Genomic DNA, 17750 nt, shown 5'->3' on the forward strand with positions numbered 1-17750 from the left:
AGCTAACAGTGTGTGTCACGAGAAAGCAAACCGTTTCTGGGATTTCCCATGTTCATTAAAAATGCATAACTGAGAAAATCGAGTCACGTGATCTACCCGTATACGATGCCAGCTGAGACTTGTCTGAAGTTTAATAAAATCAATACTTCACTGGCTGTTTTGATTTGTTTCCAAGCAGTGTATTTAACTTACCTTTTTATTTCAGTCAAGGAAAGAGACGCATCTACGACTACGGCTAATTAAAGAGTAGGCCCATAAATAAAATCGAAAGCATCAATCCAACATGCTCATCGATATTCATTTATGACTTGTACGTGTGTCTGTATGTTCGCGCGCGCGCGTGTGTGTGTGTGTGGTGTGTGTGTGTGTGTGTGTGTGTGGGTGGGTGGGTACGGGTGGGTGATTGTGTGTATGTGTGCCTGTGTGTGTGTGTTTGTGTGTGTGTGTGTGATTGTGTGTATGTGTGCCAGTGTGTGTATGTGTGTGTGTGTGTGCGTGTGTGTGTGTGTGTGTGTGTGTGTGTGTGTGCGCGTGAGTGAGTGTGTGTGTGTGCGTGAGTGCGTGCGTGTGTTTGTCTGTGTGAGTGTGTGTGTGTGTGTTTGTGTGTGTGTGTTATACGTGGGGGCGGGAGGTGCCAACGGTAGAAGAGATTACAACCTCGGTACATCATGTACACACACACACACACACTCACACCACACACATACATGTCCCGTTACTCTCCAAATCACCATAGACGTTACTTTCATCATCATCGTGTCATCATCATTGTCATCGTTACGTAATAATTTTCATGGAAATGCCTGAACTTATTTCATTTTCTGTAAAAGTTATCATCATACTCTCTAGTCGTACTCAGGTAGGAATTTTTCCAACAAAGAATGTGAATAAAACAAGAATGATGAGCATCTATAATACTTTCATTGCAACACAGCGATCAGCTGTTTCAACGTTCGGTAAAAAAAAGTATATTTTCTTTGTCTTACCTTACAGCCAACTTTCACTGAATCACCATCACGTATCCAGATCCACTGGGATCCTTTACAAACTTTGCAAAACACTTTTCGTTGATTTAGACCGTCTGCGTTCTGTTGTCTCTAGATCAAAAATCGTTTTTTTCGTTATCCGCAATTTCGTTCTGACATTTCCAAAAAATGAAACTGACACATTGGCTACACCTCAAAATAACACACTGAATCAGTGATGCGGATGGCAGCAGGAGAAAAACACCCGGCGTGACACAGAAATCTCATTACACGTGCACTTTGCCTTTCTGATCACATTTAACCGATCGAAAGTCAACCGTGTCGAGCCTGGATCAAGGCTGCTCCATCACTGTGCCAGGCGCAGTACAAAGGCACGGCAGGCTGTCATTGTGTGTATCCAACCTGTCTGGAAGCGTGCAGACGACACTCTTTTTGTTTCGCGCCGATGTCAACAGCGCGTGCGTCGCCGCCGAGCGCGCATGCGCAGCTCAGTTTTTGGTGGCGTGCTTGGCGACAGCCTCTGGCGACAGCATGGCTTAGGGGGTTAGCTTAGCTCTTCGTGCTTCGTATACGCCATAGGAGTTAGAGCCCACCCCCTCCCCTACCCGCCAAGCAGGTGTCTATTAACTGTGTTCTGTTAGTGCAGAAGACACACGGTCGGTTGATCATACTGATTTGTAAAAGTGCAATATATTGTCTTCTTAGTGTCTGCTTGTTTGAATGTTCTTTTTACATTTAGTCAAGTTTTGACTAAATGTTTTAACATAGAGGGGGAATCGAGACGAGGGTCGTGGTGTATGTGTGTGTGTGTGCGTGTGTGTGTGTGTGTGTGTGTGTGTGTGTGTGTGTGTGTGTATGTGCGTGTGCGTGTGTGTAGAGCGATTCAGAGTAAACTATGAAATTTGACATGAGAGTTCCTGGGTATGATATCCCCGGATGTTTTTTTCTTTTTTTTTGATAAATGTCTTTTATGACGTCATATCCGGCTTTTTGTAAAAGTTGAGGCGGCACTGTCACACCCTCATTTTTCAATGAAATTGATTGAAATTTTGGCCAAGCAATCTTCGACAAAGGCCGGACTTTGGTATTGCATTTCAGCTTGGTGGCTTAAAAATTAATTAATGACTTTGGTAATTAAAAATATGAAAATTGTAATTAAAATTATTTTTTTATAAAACGATCCAAATTTACGTTCATCTTATTTTTCATCATTTTCTGATTCCAAAAACATATACATATGTTATATTCGGATTAAAAAAAAGGTCTGAAAATTAAGAATATAAAAATTATGATCAAAATCAAATTTCCGAAATCGATTTAAAAACAATTTCATCTTATTCCTTGTCGGTTCCTGATTCCAAAAACATATAGATATGATATGTTTGGATTAAAAACGCGCTCAGAAAGTTCAAACGAAGAGAGGTACAGAAAAGCGTGCTATGCAGCACAGCGAAACCACTACCGCGCTGAACAGGCTCGTCAGTTTCACTCCGTGTTGCACAAGCGGTGGACTACGGTCATTTTGAAAAAATGCAGTGCGTTCAGTTTCATTCGGTGAGTTCCACAGCCTGACTAAATGTAGTAATTTCGCCTTACGCGACTTACGCGACTTGTTTTTACTTCGAAGGAAACTGAACCAATGTGTTCAACATAATAAAGACGCGAAGACTGACGCGGCTAGTTAATTAGATTCACACACAGACGCTGAGGCATATGTAAACTTCAACACTGATGCTCTTCCTACCAAAACAAATCAGTCAATCAATGATCAAACAGCAAGTTCACACACAGACGCTCAGGCATACATATGTTTATTATAAAAGCAGAAATGTAACGTTCAGACGCCTCGTGTGTAACTTATGGATAGCCATCGATATTGTACGGTGATAATATGTCAAAGAAGAATTTGGTTTGCTGCAAAATAAAGCAAATCAGAAGAGAGAAATAACAAGAACGCTTAAGCGGGATTAGCCATTTAGTCGAGGGAATGCACGGCTGAAATACGTCCGCTTTCCTTTCTCCTTCCGAACACACACACACACACAAACACACACACACACACAAACACACACACACACACGCACGCGGACACACACACACACACACACACACACACACACGCACGCGGACACGCACACACACACACACGCACACACACACACAGACACATACACACACTCACAAACACACAAACACACACACACATATATATATATATACACACACACACACACACGCACACGGACACACACACACACACACACACACACACACACATACACACACACACACACACACAAACGACACAAAAAATGACCTTTGATGTGCCGTGCTAAGAAACGTAACCCTGAAGGGAGTTGAACATTTTGTGAGTAAAGAGTTGTCTCCCTTGCAATTAGACCGGTATACCTGTCTCCAACACTCCCTTAGGCCCTATCCTGTTTTTCCGGATGGAGTAATTGCCGAGTTGAGCATTTTCTGAGTTTTGGTGGATTATTTAACTGCTATCTCACGTTTGTGTCAGGTCTTTTTGGCGGAAACCTTCATTTGAGCGGCGGTCTTATGACCTCAGTAAAAGAAATGTTTGACTCCAAAAAAATGTGCCTCGTAGTAAAGTTTTTGCATTTAACAGCATAGACAGTATGAATGTTAGGATTTTTGTTTGTTTGTTGAGTACTGTACCGTGCCAAGCAAAAAGGTGGGTTTTTTTTAAATTGCGGGGTGTCGTTTTCTAGCAGGCTTGGAATATCGCTTTCGAGTGCCTATGCGCCTGCGATTCAAGGTCCTCATTTGTAGTCGAGTTTTTATGTAAAGAATATGATTCTCATCGAGTAGTTTATTGAAATCTTCACAATTACTTTTCTTGTGCGTCCTTCTTGCTATCCTTGCTATGCACACACGAAGAGAGAGGGAGGGAGAGAGAGAGAGAGAGAGAGAGAGAGAGAGAGAGAGAGAGAGAGAGAGAGCGAGAGAGAGGGGAGTCGGCTAGAGAGAGAGACAGAGAGAGACTGAGAGAGAGAGAGAGACAGAGACAGAGAGACAGACAGAGACAGAGACAGAGAGGGCGGATGGAGGGAGGGAGGGAGGGAGGGAGAGAGGAATAGAAAACCCACACTTCCAATTAATTGTGATACACACTTTATTACAACAGAGAGAAGAAGCATTTTGAAAAAAAAGCAGAACTAAAAGAGCAAGGAAATAAATAGTTTAAAAAAAAACCAAGACATTTTACAAATGCACAGACACAAACAATGAGTTTATGGCCTTTTAGCAACTGTTGTCAAATCAAAAGGAGGGTTATATATATCGCTCACCACACATGCATGTTTGCTAAAGCATTGTTAATTTTTTGTTTAGAAATTGGCTATTTTGCCTTCGTGTTACTCCGACAAGGCCCGACACCAACATCTGTGCAATCAGTGTAATAATCCAAAAACTATTTGTTGCCCCAGTTAATCTCCCTTTTCCCACCGAGTCTTGTGGTTGAAACAGAAATATAATCCTGTCAGTTCGGGGTTACTATGCCGGTGTGTTTTCACGTGTTTCTGACACACCCTTCGCTAGTGATTGGCCCCTCAAATGTTTGTACGAGGTTTTGCAAGAAAAGGTCACTCTCCCATAACCCATACACACCCGACGGAGTTATTTTCGGAATTCGTTCTGGGCAAACTTTTCAGGAGAGCCTTCTGAATATTTGCTGACGTTTGTTCCGTATCCTCAGAAACATCGTAAACTTACGCCAAAAATGTACCTTCTCTGTTTGGAGCCCTTGGAAGGCATTGTAGCAAGCAAAGATCTGACATACCTAAGCTCGGAGCCTTTTCTTTTACGACGGAGACAAAGATACGAAATGTTCAATACATATTAGAATAGTGGCATCGACAAGTGTAGAATTTGACCTGTTACATTTCACTTCATAAAAACACAATTCAATCATATTAAAATCAAGTATACATAATATATGAGAGAAAAAAATGAAGCTAGAAAAGTCCCTCAAGGTTGTGGTTGACCTTTCATAAAGACAATCCCTCTACATCATAATAAGACATTTGAATGGTACATCATATTCATGATAAGACATTTGAATGTATACATACGTTCAAGCACGATAGATGACAACTTCAAACGTTAGAGAATGTGTTTGGTTGGTGATCGATTTGGATTACATTTTAAGAACAAAGGAGGTTGTGTACATAGTAAAATGAACTCTCAAAACGAAACAAAATAAACACAGATCCAAAAGACTAATCCGTATGCAAAATCGCCGTGACGCAAATCAGCAAAAACACACCTAGTATATCTGTTATAAAATAAATTTGAATCAGAGCGAGCACTGCCAGTCCAATAGCATTGTAAATAATCAGTAAAATCAGACAAAAGAGATAGAAAACAACAACCAAAACACGATAAGAAAATATCACTCTGATTACATTAAAGCAAAATAGGTAGTTCAATAGAAACAAAATAATATTGTGTGCATCTTATATTATACTTAGGTTCACTTTATTCTATCTTAAAACTCACATGGTGTATGCTCTGTATCAAACCCAGATTCGGTTTTAATGAAGACTGTTTAAAATACTGAGACGAACAGTGCAAATCAAACTCAAGATACAACTTTTGGGGTAAGTTAAGTGACATTTACAATTTGTGTTCTTTAGCTTAATTGGGCCTAAATCACTTATGAGTGATGAAGGCAGCGGATACGACATTGTTCATGTTCAATTTCATTTCCCTTATAACGTTTGCCGTGTTGTTTAACTTTGAAAATGAAATAAGATAACCTCTACAGGGCAAGCATATTTACCACATGCACGCCGTGGTCTCCCCGACTATGATCTACAAGCAAGGTAATTAACCGTGTCAATGGCGGCTTTGTACTTAGACACACATCAACGGCATCTACACTGCAGCCATCAATGTTATGCGTTTGTGCTTGGTAGCAGATTCCAAACACTTGTCTTCTGCAATTCTTTAGTTTGGAGGCGGTATAATGCTGCATTTTTATCCAGCAGTCAACAAGTAAATGAACATAACGTTTGAAACGAATTGAAAAAGTCACTTGCGAGGCAGGTCCCTTGACATTTTAACAAAATCGCAATGCTTCACACCCCTACAATGTGTTTACGAGGTTTTGCAAGAAAAGGTAACTCTACCATAGCTTAAACATGATAAAATCAAGTACATGAGAACAAAATGGAGCTAGAAAAGTCTCTCTTGGTTGCAACAGCTCATAGCTCAAACATGATAAAATCAAGTATATTGAGAAAAAATGGAGCTAGAAAAATCCCTCTGGGTTGCCGTTGTCGGTTGACCCTTCATACAGACCATCGCTCTACATAGTAAGACATTTGAATGTATACATATGTTCAAGCACGATAGTAAACTGGACACATGACATATTCAAACGTTAGACAAATCATTTGGTTGCTGATCGGTTTGGATAACCTTTTAAGAACAAAGGAGGTTGTGTGCATTGTAAAAAGAACTTTCAAAACAAAACAAAATAAACACAGACTCCAAAAAAGTAATCCGCATACATAGTCGTCGTGGTGCAAATCAGCAAAAACACACCAAAGCAGCATATTATCTTTTATACAAAATGAATTGAAATCAGAGCGAGCACTGCCAATCCAATAGCATTGTAAATAATCAGTAAAATTAGACAAAAGAGATAGCAAACAACAACCAAAACACGAGAAGAAAATATCACTCTGATTACATTAAAGCAAAATAGGTAGTTCAATAGTTACAAAATAATATTGCGTGCATCTTATATTATACTTAGGTTCACTATATTCTACCTTAAAACTCACATGGTGTATATTCTGTATCAAACCCAGACTCGGTTTTAGTGAAGACTGTCCAAAATACTGAGACAAAACATTCAAATCAAACTCAAGATAAAACTTTTGGGGTAAGTTAAGTGACATTTATAATTTGTGTTCTTTAGCTTAATTGGGCCTAAATCACTTATGAGTGATGAAGGCAGCGGATCCGACATTGTTCATGTTCAATTTCATTTCCCTTATAACGTTTGCCGTGTTGTTAAGCTTTGGACATGAAATAAGATAACCACTACAGGGTAAGCTTAATATTAACCACAAGCACGCCATGGTCTACCCGACTATGATCTACAAGCAAGGTATTTAACCGTGTCAATGGCGGCTTTGTACTTAGACACACATCAACGGGATCTACAGCCATCAATGTTAAGCTTTTTTGCTTGGAAGCAGACTCCAAAAACTTATCTACTGCAATGCTTAGTTTGGAGGCGGTATAATGCTGCATTTTTATCCAGCAGTCAACAAGTAAATGAACATAATGTTTGAAACAAATTGAAAAAGTCACTTGCGAGGCAGGTCCCTCGACATTTTAACAAACTCGCAATGCTTCACATCCTGGCCACAGCACTTGAAGATCTTCACGATCCTCAGAAAATAAAACAGAGTTCAAAGCAAAAACAAAACAAAACAAAAACACAATAACAGACCCCACCACCACCACCAATTTCATTAACAACAGCAACATCATCATCATCAACAACAACAACAACAACACTCAGTATTTGTGACCATTCCAGATACTTGGTAACAATGTGATTGGAAGGGGGTTCTGTCACTTTCTTTCCACTTTTTCACTCTGTGATCTGTTAATTTTCCATTTTGGGCATAAGGGTACAGATCATATTAATTTAGATTTTCAAAAATTGTTTGTACCAGAATAATTCTAGCCCCAAAGACATACAAATTGACTCACAGCACAGACACTCTCTAGGAAAATGATGTGAACCGGATACCATGTAACCAACATCATGAGTAGCATCATGCACCGCCATGTTGCCACTTTTGTGAAAACATGACACAGTCATTTTATATTTGTTAGACCTTTTACAAGGCATCATCAAGTCAAGGTTCTTATTTCAGCTGAGGTTCAATGATGTTTATTTTACTTTTCCTTAACTTTTCCTCTGAACCCCGGTTCCCTCTCTGTGTTATCCAGCATCTCGATTGCTCGCATTTGCATTCATTTTACGAGAGTCTAGTGCTTTTGTGTATTTTTTGTTAACCAAGTGTATTGACCGTATGGTACAGATGTCTTTGCTTCACGAAGAGTGTACATCCCTCGACCCTCTCCCCACCACATCACCACTACTGACAGGTTTTCACTGCCTCAGATGCTGATGGCGTTGGGCACGACATAGGGGTCCACATGTGAGAATGGATATTTGCGATTAAAGTTGTCTTCTTCAATGTCCTTGCTCACTTTGGCCAGGTTCTTTCTGAAACTAGGAAAGAAGTTCACCTTGATTATATCACTGCAGGGAAACTGGAGCTATGTAGCGTAACATATTCAAATTCAGATTCATACTGAGGAACGTAAAATATCTTGTGTAGGTGTCACAAAAGCAGTTCAAAAGGACAAGAAAGATACAAACCAAAAAGAAATAAAACCATGTTAAATTTGTTTTTTTAAGTGAAGTGACCGCAGTAATCATGGCCGATTTTGTTGTTGTAACCCGATCATGGTAGACATTATGTCCATAAATAAATGGACCTCTGTGAAGCCACTATGTTTAACAGAGAAGGCCTCAATTCAAATAATATATCGTCAAAGATTCAAAATAGGTAACATTCAGCACTTTTTGCATGCGGTACAATTATCTATCCACCACATCATTATTCAGTGTAGGTAAATTAATAAACCTAACTTGCGTGTTTTTGATGTCAAGCTATTCCGACAGAAACAGGTGAACGAATACTTCAATTACGTCTGGTATGTAAACATGACCTGACAGCTTAGAAACCAATTAATGCTGATAGTCATGCAGCGCCTTCTGTCAAGCAACCCCTCAAAACTCACACCAGAACCTCTCGTGTTCGACCACCAATGTTGTTGACACCTGCGTCAGTCGGTATGGCCTAACGTTACCAACAAATAGGCCATACAAACTTACCTTCACTGGATAGGCAATCTATAGGCAATAGCCAAGAAAAGCGGCTTTGATGTATCGCTGTTTTTGCTGAGGAATGAACAGTTTTAAAATAGTTGCGCACGGGCCCGGGTTGTACTGATAATACATTCATAAATACTTTGTATAATGAAACAGAACCCTGGCTTGGATCCTGGCTGCTTGCGCGGTTTGTCAATACATAGACTTACTTCTGGACAATGAGGAGTGCTCTTGCATCGGTGATGGTAGGTACTTCCTCAAAGTCCCCAAGCGATTTTGTGTCTTTGGTGCTCAGAACCTTGGTGACAGCCATGGTTTGCAGTACGGTGGCAACACGCGGCATTGCCTGAACAAGGTCGTTTTCTGAATGTCCTGTCTGTAATCAGAAATAAACCTGTAGATTGTATTTCCCAAATCGAATTTGGAACGAGGGCAAACTGAACTAGTGGTAATTCATTTCTTAGAATTGGAAACAAGAAAAGCAAATGCTTACACAACTCCCTTTCGGCATGCCCTCGCCTCGTTTTAAGATCCCTCAATAGACGCGAACGAAAAGAAAAATGAGATTCCTCCATAGAATTTAGAAATATCACCCCCGGCCCTTTAAATAATGGAACATTTATAGAGCGCTTCTCCACAGCTCAAAGCGCTTTACAATCAAAACACAACACCAATATAAACGAAAATACTCATCAAAGAGCACACACATACATGCATGCACATTAACAGTAATACTCAGAATCAAATTGTGTTTCAAGAAATCTCATCATTAAATATCGTTCAGTTTTAGTCACCATTTAAACGGCTGAACGTGAGTCATGCCGTCAAAAAACGCAATTTGAGGACCTGTGATGTCAAATATTGCTCAAATTAAAGAAACCAATTTTCTTTTATGTCTGATGGACAGAGAGAGGGGGGGGGGGGGGGAGAGAGAGCTTTTCGATTGTCCATTAATAGAAATATCTGACCCGTATGACGGATTCCCCCCTCCCCACCCGCACCCCCTTGAAATGAACCTTGTGGTTAATCAATAAAATGTCTTACGTCTCTCTCTCTCGCATACATTTCCTTAACGTGGACACCTGCTGTTCCCCGCATCCCCCCTTTGCGAGAAGGTATCGTTGTCTCAATCAAATAAGCCATTCTCTCTCTCTTTCTTTCTCTCGCACTCACTTTTGTCTTGGGCGGCTTTCCCTTGAGAAGTCCAGGGTAGTTGAGGGGATACCCGTACTCGTCATACTGGGCGAAGTTGGCGGCAGCGTGACCAGCACTGCACGTGTAGATGATGCTGGTCAGAATGGTGATCAGTTCATCCACACTGTCCAGCTGACCATTGCCGGGCACACCCTGTCACACAGAGAAGTAGTTGTTCGATGATTGCATGGGCCTATTGAGATACAGCTGGTCCAATAGTTATTGGGAATTAGCATTTCGTTTCTTGTTAACCGGGAACGTAGAAGAAGAAGTTTCTTGTAAATTGTATGGAAAATTAACAGCACATAGATGCTTTTGGTATGCAACGAAGCAAGGCTTGTGCGAAATTCACACCAACTAGATTTAAAAAAAAGCTTTGCGGGCGTACTGTTCGTTTGATCATTAAGCTTCGTTTGTTCGATTTTAAACCCAACATTGTTGAGAATGCAATTTAGGTCGTGCCATTACACTTGAACCTGTATAAACTTAACTTTTCTTGTGAAATTATCTGACATTTGTCGTTAATGATTTTGCTTTTCATATTGCGCTGTAGGGAATCCGGATTAGTTTCATACACAATTTATTCTGCGAAAAAGACAGGTGAATCAGAACTGGAAATTAAAGTTTTTTGTTCACATTTGGCCAGGAATGCTGATGCATTTTTCTTTTGACAGTCCTTCTTTAGAACGCTTTCTTAGAGTCTACCAATTATCAAGAATTTTGCCTCTGATTTTACACAAGTTGGAAATGTTCACAACATAAAAAAGTCACGGCATATTATATAGCAATGTAAAGGTTATTAAGTGCTCTATCCAAAAACAATGTTCAATTTGTGAATTATCTCCCTTTGGTTGACGACAGATATTGCCCTGGGTTGCAAAATAAGGGTTTACTAAAAACGAATACGTGATTGTTGACCGCTTTTCATAAAGCAAATATTAAATAAAAGGTAGTAATTAGCGCCTCTAACATTCTTCTTAATAGGGAAGCATACTTTTGGGGCCGGTTTTGAGATAACACGCGCGCATGATACAAAACAAGAGCAAGGTGGCAAACAACGTCTTTTTAACGAAAAATGGCCGTGCCTGGCTGTTCTGTGCGTTGCGCCCTTTACAAAACACAGAACATTGAGTTTATTGCGAGTGGATTGAGTATGTTCAGGCGGGGAAGTAGGCTACCGAAAACCATGCAATTTTCCCTTTTTTGGAATGAGTATTGCGCTTTAAAACGCACTGCCACGGCAGGGCTAAAATCACATCTCATGTGCTACATATCTTACTATTGCCCAAGCAGACGAATTTTCTGCATATCGCTAGTTTATTTGAAGTCAACCGCCGCTGCAAAGTTTGTGTCATTCTCAGTCGTCTGTTGCATGTTAGGTTCAGAGGTACACAATAAAGTGCTATTGCAGATGTAGCATCGCTTTGAAACTGCAAGCAGCTCAATAGGTCATGTATGAATAAAGTTGGTCACACGGGCCCCGATGGCTCGGGGGTTGAATGAACCACGATAACTACTGTGTGGTTTACGTGTGCTAGATAGCCATTACAGTGATTTGTATGTGGCTTTTAAAGGTCAACCACATTGCTCGGTCAAAAAAATTCTGCTGAGAGAACATTACTAAATAGTACCAGATGCAAAATATTGGCAAGCAAAGTCCTTTGGTTTAATAGATATCGATCAATGAAAGTGGGTTTTCATACCTGCAATTAAGGGTAAGGGAAGTAAGAATCTAAAACGCAGCCATAGCTGATCTCCCCTTGCAGTGACGTCAGCAGCTGTATTGGCAATGGCAGACCATGAAGAAAACAGTGAAACAAGCAGCGTTTCTTCACTGGAACTATCGTGCTACAGTAGTGATTTTGAGGTTTTGAATGAACACGATCTTCAACCATACCAGTTTGAACCTGAGCTGTCCGATGCTGAGGTTGAGGAAACACCCGCCAGAGACGATGTTAGCGAGTCTCTCGATCGTTTGATGTCCACCAACTGGTAAGAAACTACCACTGATTCAGTGATTGTGAGACTCTTCCTCGTATATATTCCTATTATAGAATCGATTCTGGTAGAGCTTGTTTTGCAGTCAGTAATTTGTAAAGTTTGTGCGATGTCTTCTTTTACCCTTGATGCAATTCATGCATGCCAGAAAGTGATGCGCATTCCTGATTATAATTTTAGTCAAAACATCATCCTACTGAGTAGTCAGTATGCCCACTCAATCATTGCTAGTAGCAGTCTCCAAAACTAAAACTAGCCAAATCAGTACACGTATGGATATACCAATGTTCCAATGGAATAACAATTTATTATGGTTTTGTCTAGACATAAATTAATGGTCACTACCATTGGTTGTGAATTTGTCCATTTCAGTTGTTTTACTGCCTTAGTGGATCAATTTTTTTGTGTGAGTTTGTAGACTGCAGAGAATTTGAACTAAACTTGTATCAAATTTTGTGTGTGCAGGTGTCAGTGCGCAAACTGTGCAGGCATGCATGGGCTCAATCCGAGAATGCCGCTGTTGTCAAGAAATTCCAGAAATGGAATCACTGACAGTAAGCACAGGGGTGGACTGCATCACCAGGGTTCGTACAGAGTCCTTGAACCCTGGAAAACTCCTTGAAAATTGGAAAACCTTTTCCAGGCCTTGAAAAGTGCTTGAAAATAGAGTTTTGTGAAATAGTCATTGAAAAGTACTTGATTTTTCCAAATTGTTGCCTATACATTTCGTCAGCAGCTTGTCTTATTTAAAAAAAAATGCAACACCCTTTTTTTTCGTCAAATACAGTACACACATTTTGGGAGAATAAAAGATCGAGTGAAAACGAAAGCAGACGAACTAAACTATTACTTGTTACCCGTAGTTGCTTCCCTTCCCGGAAGTTGGCAAGGGAAACAACTACGGAATGACTAATAGTTTGCAGACTTGAAAAACTGAAGGTAAGCTCGGTGCTTTGCATTAATTTGGGGAAAATCATGTCCTTGAAAAGCATTTATTTGGTCCTGGAAATGTCCTTGAAAACTCATTGAATTGTGTCAGCTCTGCCCTGCAGGAACCCTGCATCACTAACCACCCTGGCTTCAGATCAGTGTGCTTGGACCACTATGTCTTGGAGACATGCTATCACTGGTACAACCAGCAGTATGGGAGGGCTATACAGGATGCTAATGAGTAAGTTATTTTTTTTTTAGAATTGTAATCATGATACTATAAATAGGTTTATGTCATAGATGTGCAAAAACAAATAACAATAAAATAAAAAAATGAAAATTAATTGTCAGATATTCATTTTTATTTCAAGACAATTCATGTATTCGCATGTGCTAATTCTGAGCAAAGCAATATGGGGAATGTTTTCAAGTATCCTGATTGTACACTTTGTGTACTGTGGACTGGGTGGCCGAGTGGTAACGCACTTGCGCTCGGAAGCGAGAGGTTGCGAGTTCGACCCTGGGTCAGGGCGTTAGCAATTTTCTCCCCCCTTTCCTAACCTAGGTGGTGGGTGCTAGTCTTTCGGATGAGACGAAACACCGAGGTCCCATAGTGTACACTACATTGGGGTGTGCACGTTAAAGATCCCACCATTGACAAAAGGGTCTTGTGTGTGGCGCACGTTATATGTCTTTCGGATGAGATGAAAAACCGAGGTCCCTTTGTGTACACTACATTGGGGTGTGCACGTTAAAGATCCCACCATTGACAAAAGGGTCTTTCCTGGCAAAATTGTATAGGCATAGATAAAAATGTCCACCAAAATACCCGTGTGACTTGGAATAATAGGCCGTGAAAAGTAGGATATGCGCCGAAATGGCTGCGATCTGCTGGCCGATGTGAATGCGTGATGTATTGTGTAAAAAAAATTCCATCTCACACGGCATAAATAAATCCCTGCGCCTTGAATATGTGCGCGATATAAATTGCATAAAAAATTTTTTTTAAATCCCTGCGCTTAGAACTGTACCCACGGAATACGCGCGATATAAGCCTCATATTGATTGATTGATTGATACTGTCATTAATACTGTATGCTTGTTTTTCTTTCCAGGCGGTATCGGTATGTAGCTTACCGCATGCTTGTGCGATGGGTCTGGAAATGGCTGGGGAGAGACATCAGGGTCACCTTACCAGCTTGTGCGGTTGCAAGAATTAGAGAACAGTTTCCTAGTGCAGATGGGCAGTACGTGGGTTATACTTATAGGGACCCAGAGTAATATTACATTATATGACAGCATCAGCCCATTTTTGCATCCTTATGTGTTCCAATTTTATTGATAATACATTGTCATTGTGATTAAATATTATTATTACATTGACGAGAAAATAAATATTATTATTACATTGACGAGAAAACTATTTTGATGTGTGTTTGTAGTTGGTTCAGCTTGTGCCACACATTGATTGTTTATTTATTTATATTTAGAATACAGAAGTGCAACAGTAAAATCATGTAGTTTGTAACATGCATAGTGTAGTTGGTATATTTTTGTGTGCAAGGAGCATGGGGGTGGGTGGGGAGTGTTCACAGCTTTTTATGATTTTCAAATGTGTATACGAATTTAACTAATAAAAACAAGTTACTGCCATTGTCACATCCACCTTTGTTTTTGTTTCACCATGAGATAGCGAAAGCGGTCAGATATATTTCACATGTGGATTGTGTGGTGGTGTCTCACCTCACTCATACCTCAAAGTCATTGAAACAAGTAGTTAGGCCAAAAAAAAAAATTGTCTGTTTAGGGTAACATGACCAAAAAAAGTAGGGTCGGTAGGTAGGTAATTTTTTTTTTTTTTTTTTTTTTTTTTGTGTGTGTGTGTGTGTGTAAATGCTATGTTGGCTGAACATTCACTTCTTATATTTGATGAATGCATGTTTCAAAACTAACGTATAAATAAAACAGAGAGAAAGGGAGAGAAAGAAACGCCAAATGTCTCTTTTTAGCATTTTTACCTCTTTTTTTTTCTTTTTTTTTTTGAAATCAAAAAAAAGTTTTTGGGTCGGCGCCAAATCGATAGGGTCGGTCGGGTTACCCTAAACAGACAATTTTTTTTTTTTGGCCTTATAAGTTATCACTTGCAGAGTCAGGTGTGCTCTTTTTTAAACTGTTTTGTCAACATAACAACAAATTCTACGGTACACAACTTACTTTTCCAATAAACTCAACAACTTACTCTTTTCTCCAAGTTAAATTTACTTTCCATCCTGTCTCAAGTAAACAATAACCAACACATAAACATTCACAGGCACATTCACCCATCCTCTCAGATAACGAAAAGCACAATCATTAGTCCACAAAGCTATGTGTAGCTAACAGTTAATTTACCACTGAAAGTCAGTTCTTGTAAAGACTTGCTCAAAGTACACACACATTAAGCATTCAAGTATTGATCATAGTATGTCACAAATTTGACATTATTCGAGCACACACACACTTGGCCAAATAATGCACACCTGAATGTATTTATTTAAAACGAAAATACTAAAAAGAATTAGTGATTTACCAACAAAATAAATAAATTTAAAAAATATAATAATAATGCGACAAATAGAACCGAAACACAGCTCGGTAGCGGGACGGGTCAAGCTGACACTGACCGTACCAGTGGGCACTGCCAGCCGTGTTGTTTACAAACCCAAACACAGGGCGATAGCTGGACGGGTCAAGCTGACACTGACCGATATTTATGTGAAAACACGCACCGCGCTTCATCTGTGTGTTTCGCGTGTGACATCCCCGATGGATGGTTGGGACTGAACCAGGCTTTAGAGTCCTTATTGTTTTAATTCCGAAACTTCTCACCAATGCCTCACGTGGAGGGTAGCAGTCACCTTCGAAATGTTCATGGCAAATCGCAGACGACGAAGTCGGTGTCCCATACTAAGATACTTTGGGCCAAAGTTTACTCTTTTCTCTTGCACGAAACGTACCCACCTATCACGGACTGGGTTTTTTTTCCGGGAAGCGGTGCAAGGTGTAGCCATCGGCTTGTTTATTTGTGCATCGCCCAACCGCACAATATAGGCCATTGGAAGTTTTTCTTCGTTTTGGTTCAGAACTAACACTATCCGAGATATGCGCCGCCATTGTTGACTACATACGCTGACGTCACGAGGCAAATGATCACGTGGGCGCGGTTTTCACAGGTGCAAAAGGTTATCCGAAGTAGATTTTATTCAATATAAAAAAAGAAGCATTTTTTGGAAAAAAGATTTTCGGCATGCGACTTCACTTTGTTTGTTGATGTTTTGTGCAAAGTTTCATTTTTCAATGTGGATGACCTTTAATGTTGTTGAATGCTTTTGCGAGTGTGTTCCTTTAGGTACGTAAAGCTGTCTTAGTGAAAAGTTATCATCGGTGAGGCGGACTGGGCCTTTAAACACAGCATCATTCATTCCCGCTAAATAACTCTATCAAATGACATTAAAACGTACCTGGAATCCGCATCCTCCCTCCTTACTATCGCGTTTTGCGGTCAGTTCCTTGGCCCAAGCCTGTATTTCCCAGTCCGCTTGTAGGTCGCCTGGGTTCTCTATCGAGAATAAAAGAAGTTGTTAATACACTTGTGCCAATATGTTAAAGGGATAACATCTACCAAGAAAACTGTCTCAAATCGCCCAAAGAGCTACACGGTTTAGGTTGGGGTTTGTAAGTATGTGACCACACGCCAATCATACCTAAAATAAACGTTTGAGCGCTTAGTTACTCAAATTAAAAACGGTTTTAGTCTTATCTTTCGACCCTGATTATTTCATGCGCTATTCCTAGAGATACAGATTTGAAATTGAGCCGTCGCACACCGTAGGTCGTCTGAGGCAAAGTTGGAAAATAAATCGTGGCGTAACGTTAAAGGCACAGTAAGCCTCCCGTAAACCATCACAGATACTGTCAGGCTTTTACACACAGTACAAACACCCTTTCATTTAAACACTCACCGCTTGAGAACATCCTAGGTGCCCTCTGTAAAGAGCGAGCAATTTTCAAAGAATTTATTTTTGCGTGGTTTATCTTACCCCTGAGCCATCGTGAACCCGTGTGATCCAGTTTCCTTTTTTCACAATGTAGTCGTCAGTTTGTGATTTCAATGCGACTCGCTGTAAGCTTATCTGCAATAGCACGTTATTATGTACCTCTGAATCTAAACGCAACAAACGGCTGCGATTCACACGAACTCTAGCGATGGCTTTTGATTGTTCAGAGAAACTGGCGATAGGCATAACCGTCGTCTGCTACGAGAACCACGACCTTGCGTGACCCTGCTTCCGGGCGTTTCTTTTTTCAAACTTTCAAAACTTCGAATTGTACTGATCTTGTCTTGATGGGAAAAAAAAATCTTTCATGATTTAAGAATGTTTGTGTAACAAGCTGTCAATTTATTATTTAGATTTTAAAAATTAGGTCTAGCGCCAAAACGCACCGTCCGATTGTCTGATCAGATAATCCGCAAAATTAATTCTTTGAAAATTGCTCGCTCTTTTCGGAGGGCACCTAGGATGTTCCCGTTCGGTGAGCGTTCAAACGAAAAGGTGTTTGTACTGTGTGTAAAAGCCTGACAGTATCTGTGGTGGTTTACGGGAGGCGTACAGTACTGTGCCTTTAACGTAAAAAGTCTGTCACTTGTT

The 17750-nt window shown here is 40.2% G+C and overlaps 1 protein-coding gene and 1 long non-coding RNA gene across 2 annotated transcripts in view; one reads left to right on the top strand and one right to left on the bottom strand.

The window, feature by feature from the left end:
• LOC138968794 (uncharacterized) overlaps positions 1-17750 on the top strand; it is a 379269-nt gene that overhangs the window by 22813 nt on the left and 338706 nt on the right. The window lies entirely within an intron of this gene.
• The window catches only part of LOC138968791 (polyunsaturated fatty acid lipoxygenase ALOX8-like), a 65076-nt gene continuing 51433 nt past the window's right edge, over positions 4108-17750 (bottom strand). Inside the window, exons 15-18 of the mRNA XM_070341435.1 lie at positions 16563-16660; positions 10114-10287; positions 9150-9316; positions 4108-8274 (exon numbers count right to left, since the gene is read on the bottom strand). Coding sequence (XP_070197536.1) covers positions 8160-8274; positions 9150-9316; positions 10114-10287; positions 16563-16660 — 554 coding nt within the window. The 3' untranslated portion in view covers positions 4108-8159. The remainder of the gene's footprint in view (positions 8275-9149; positions 9317-10113; positions 10288-16562; positions 16661-17750) is intronic.

The sequence above is a fragment of the Littorina saxatilis genome, linkage group LG6 (genome assembly GCF_037325665.1).
Source record: "Littorina saxatilis isolate snail1 linkage group LG6, US_GU_Lsax_2.0, whole genome shotgun sequence".
NCBI classification, from domain to species: Eukaryota; Metazoa; Mollusca; class Gastropoda; order Littorinimorpha; family Littorinidae; genus Littorina; species Littorina saxatilis.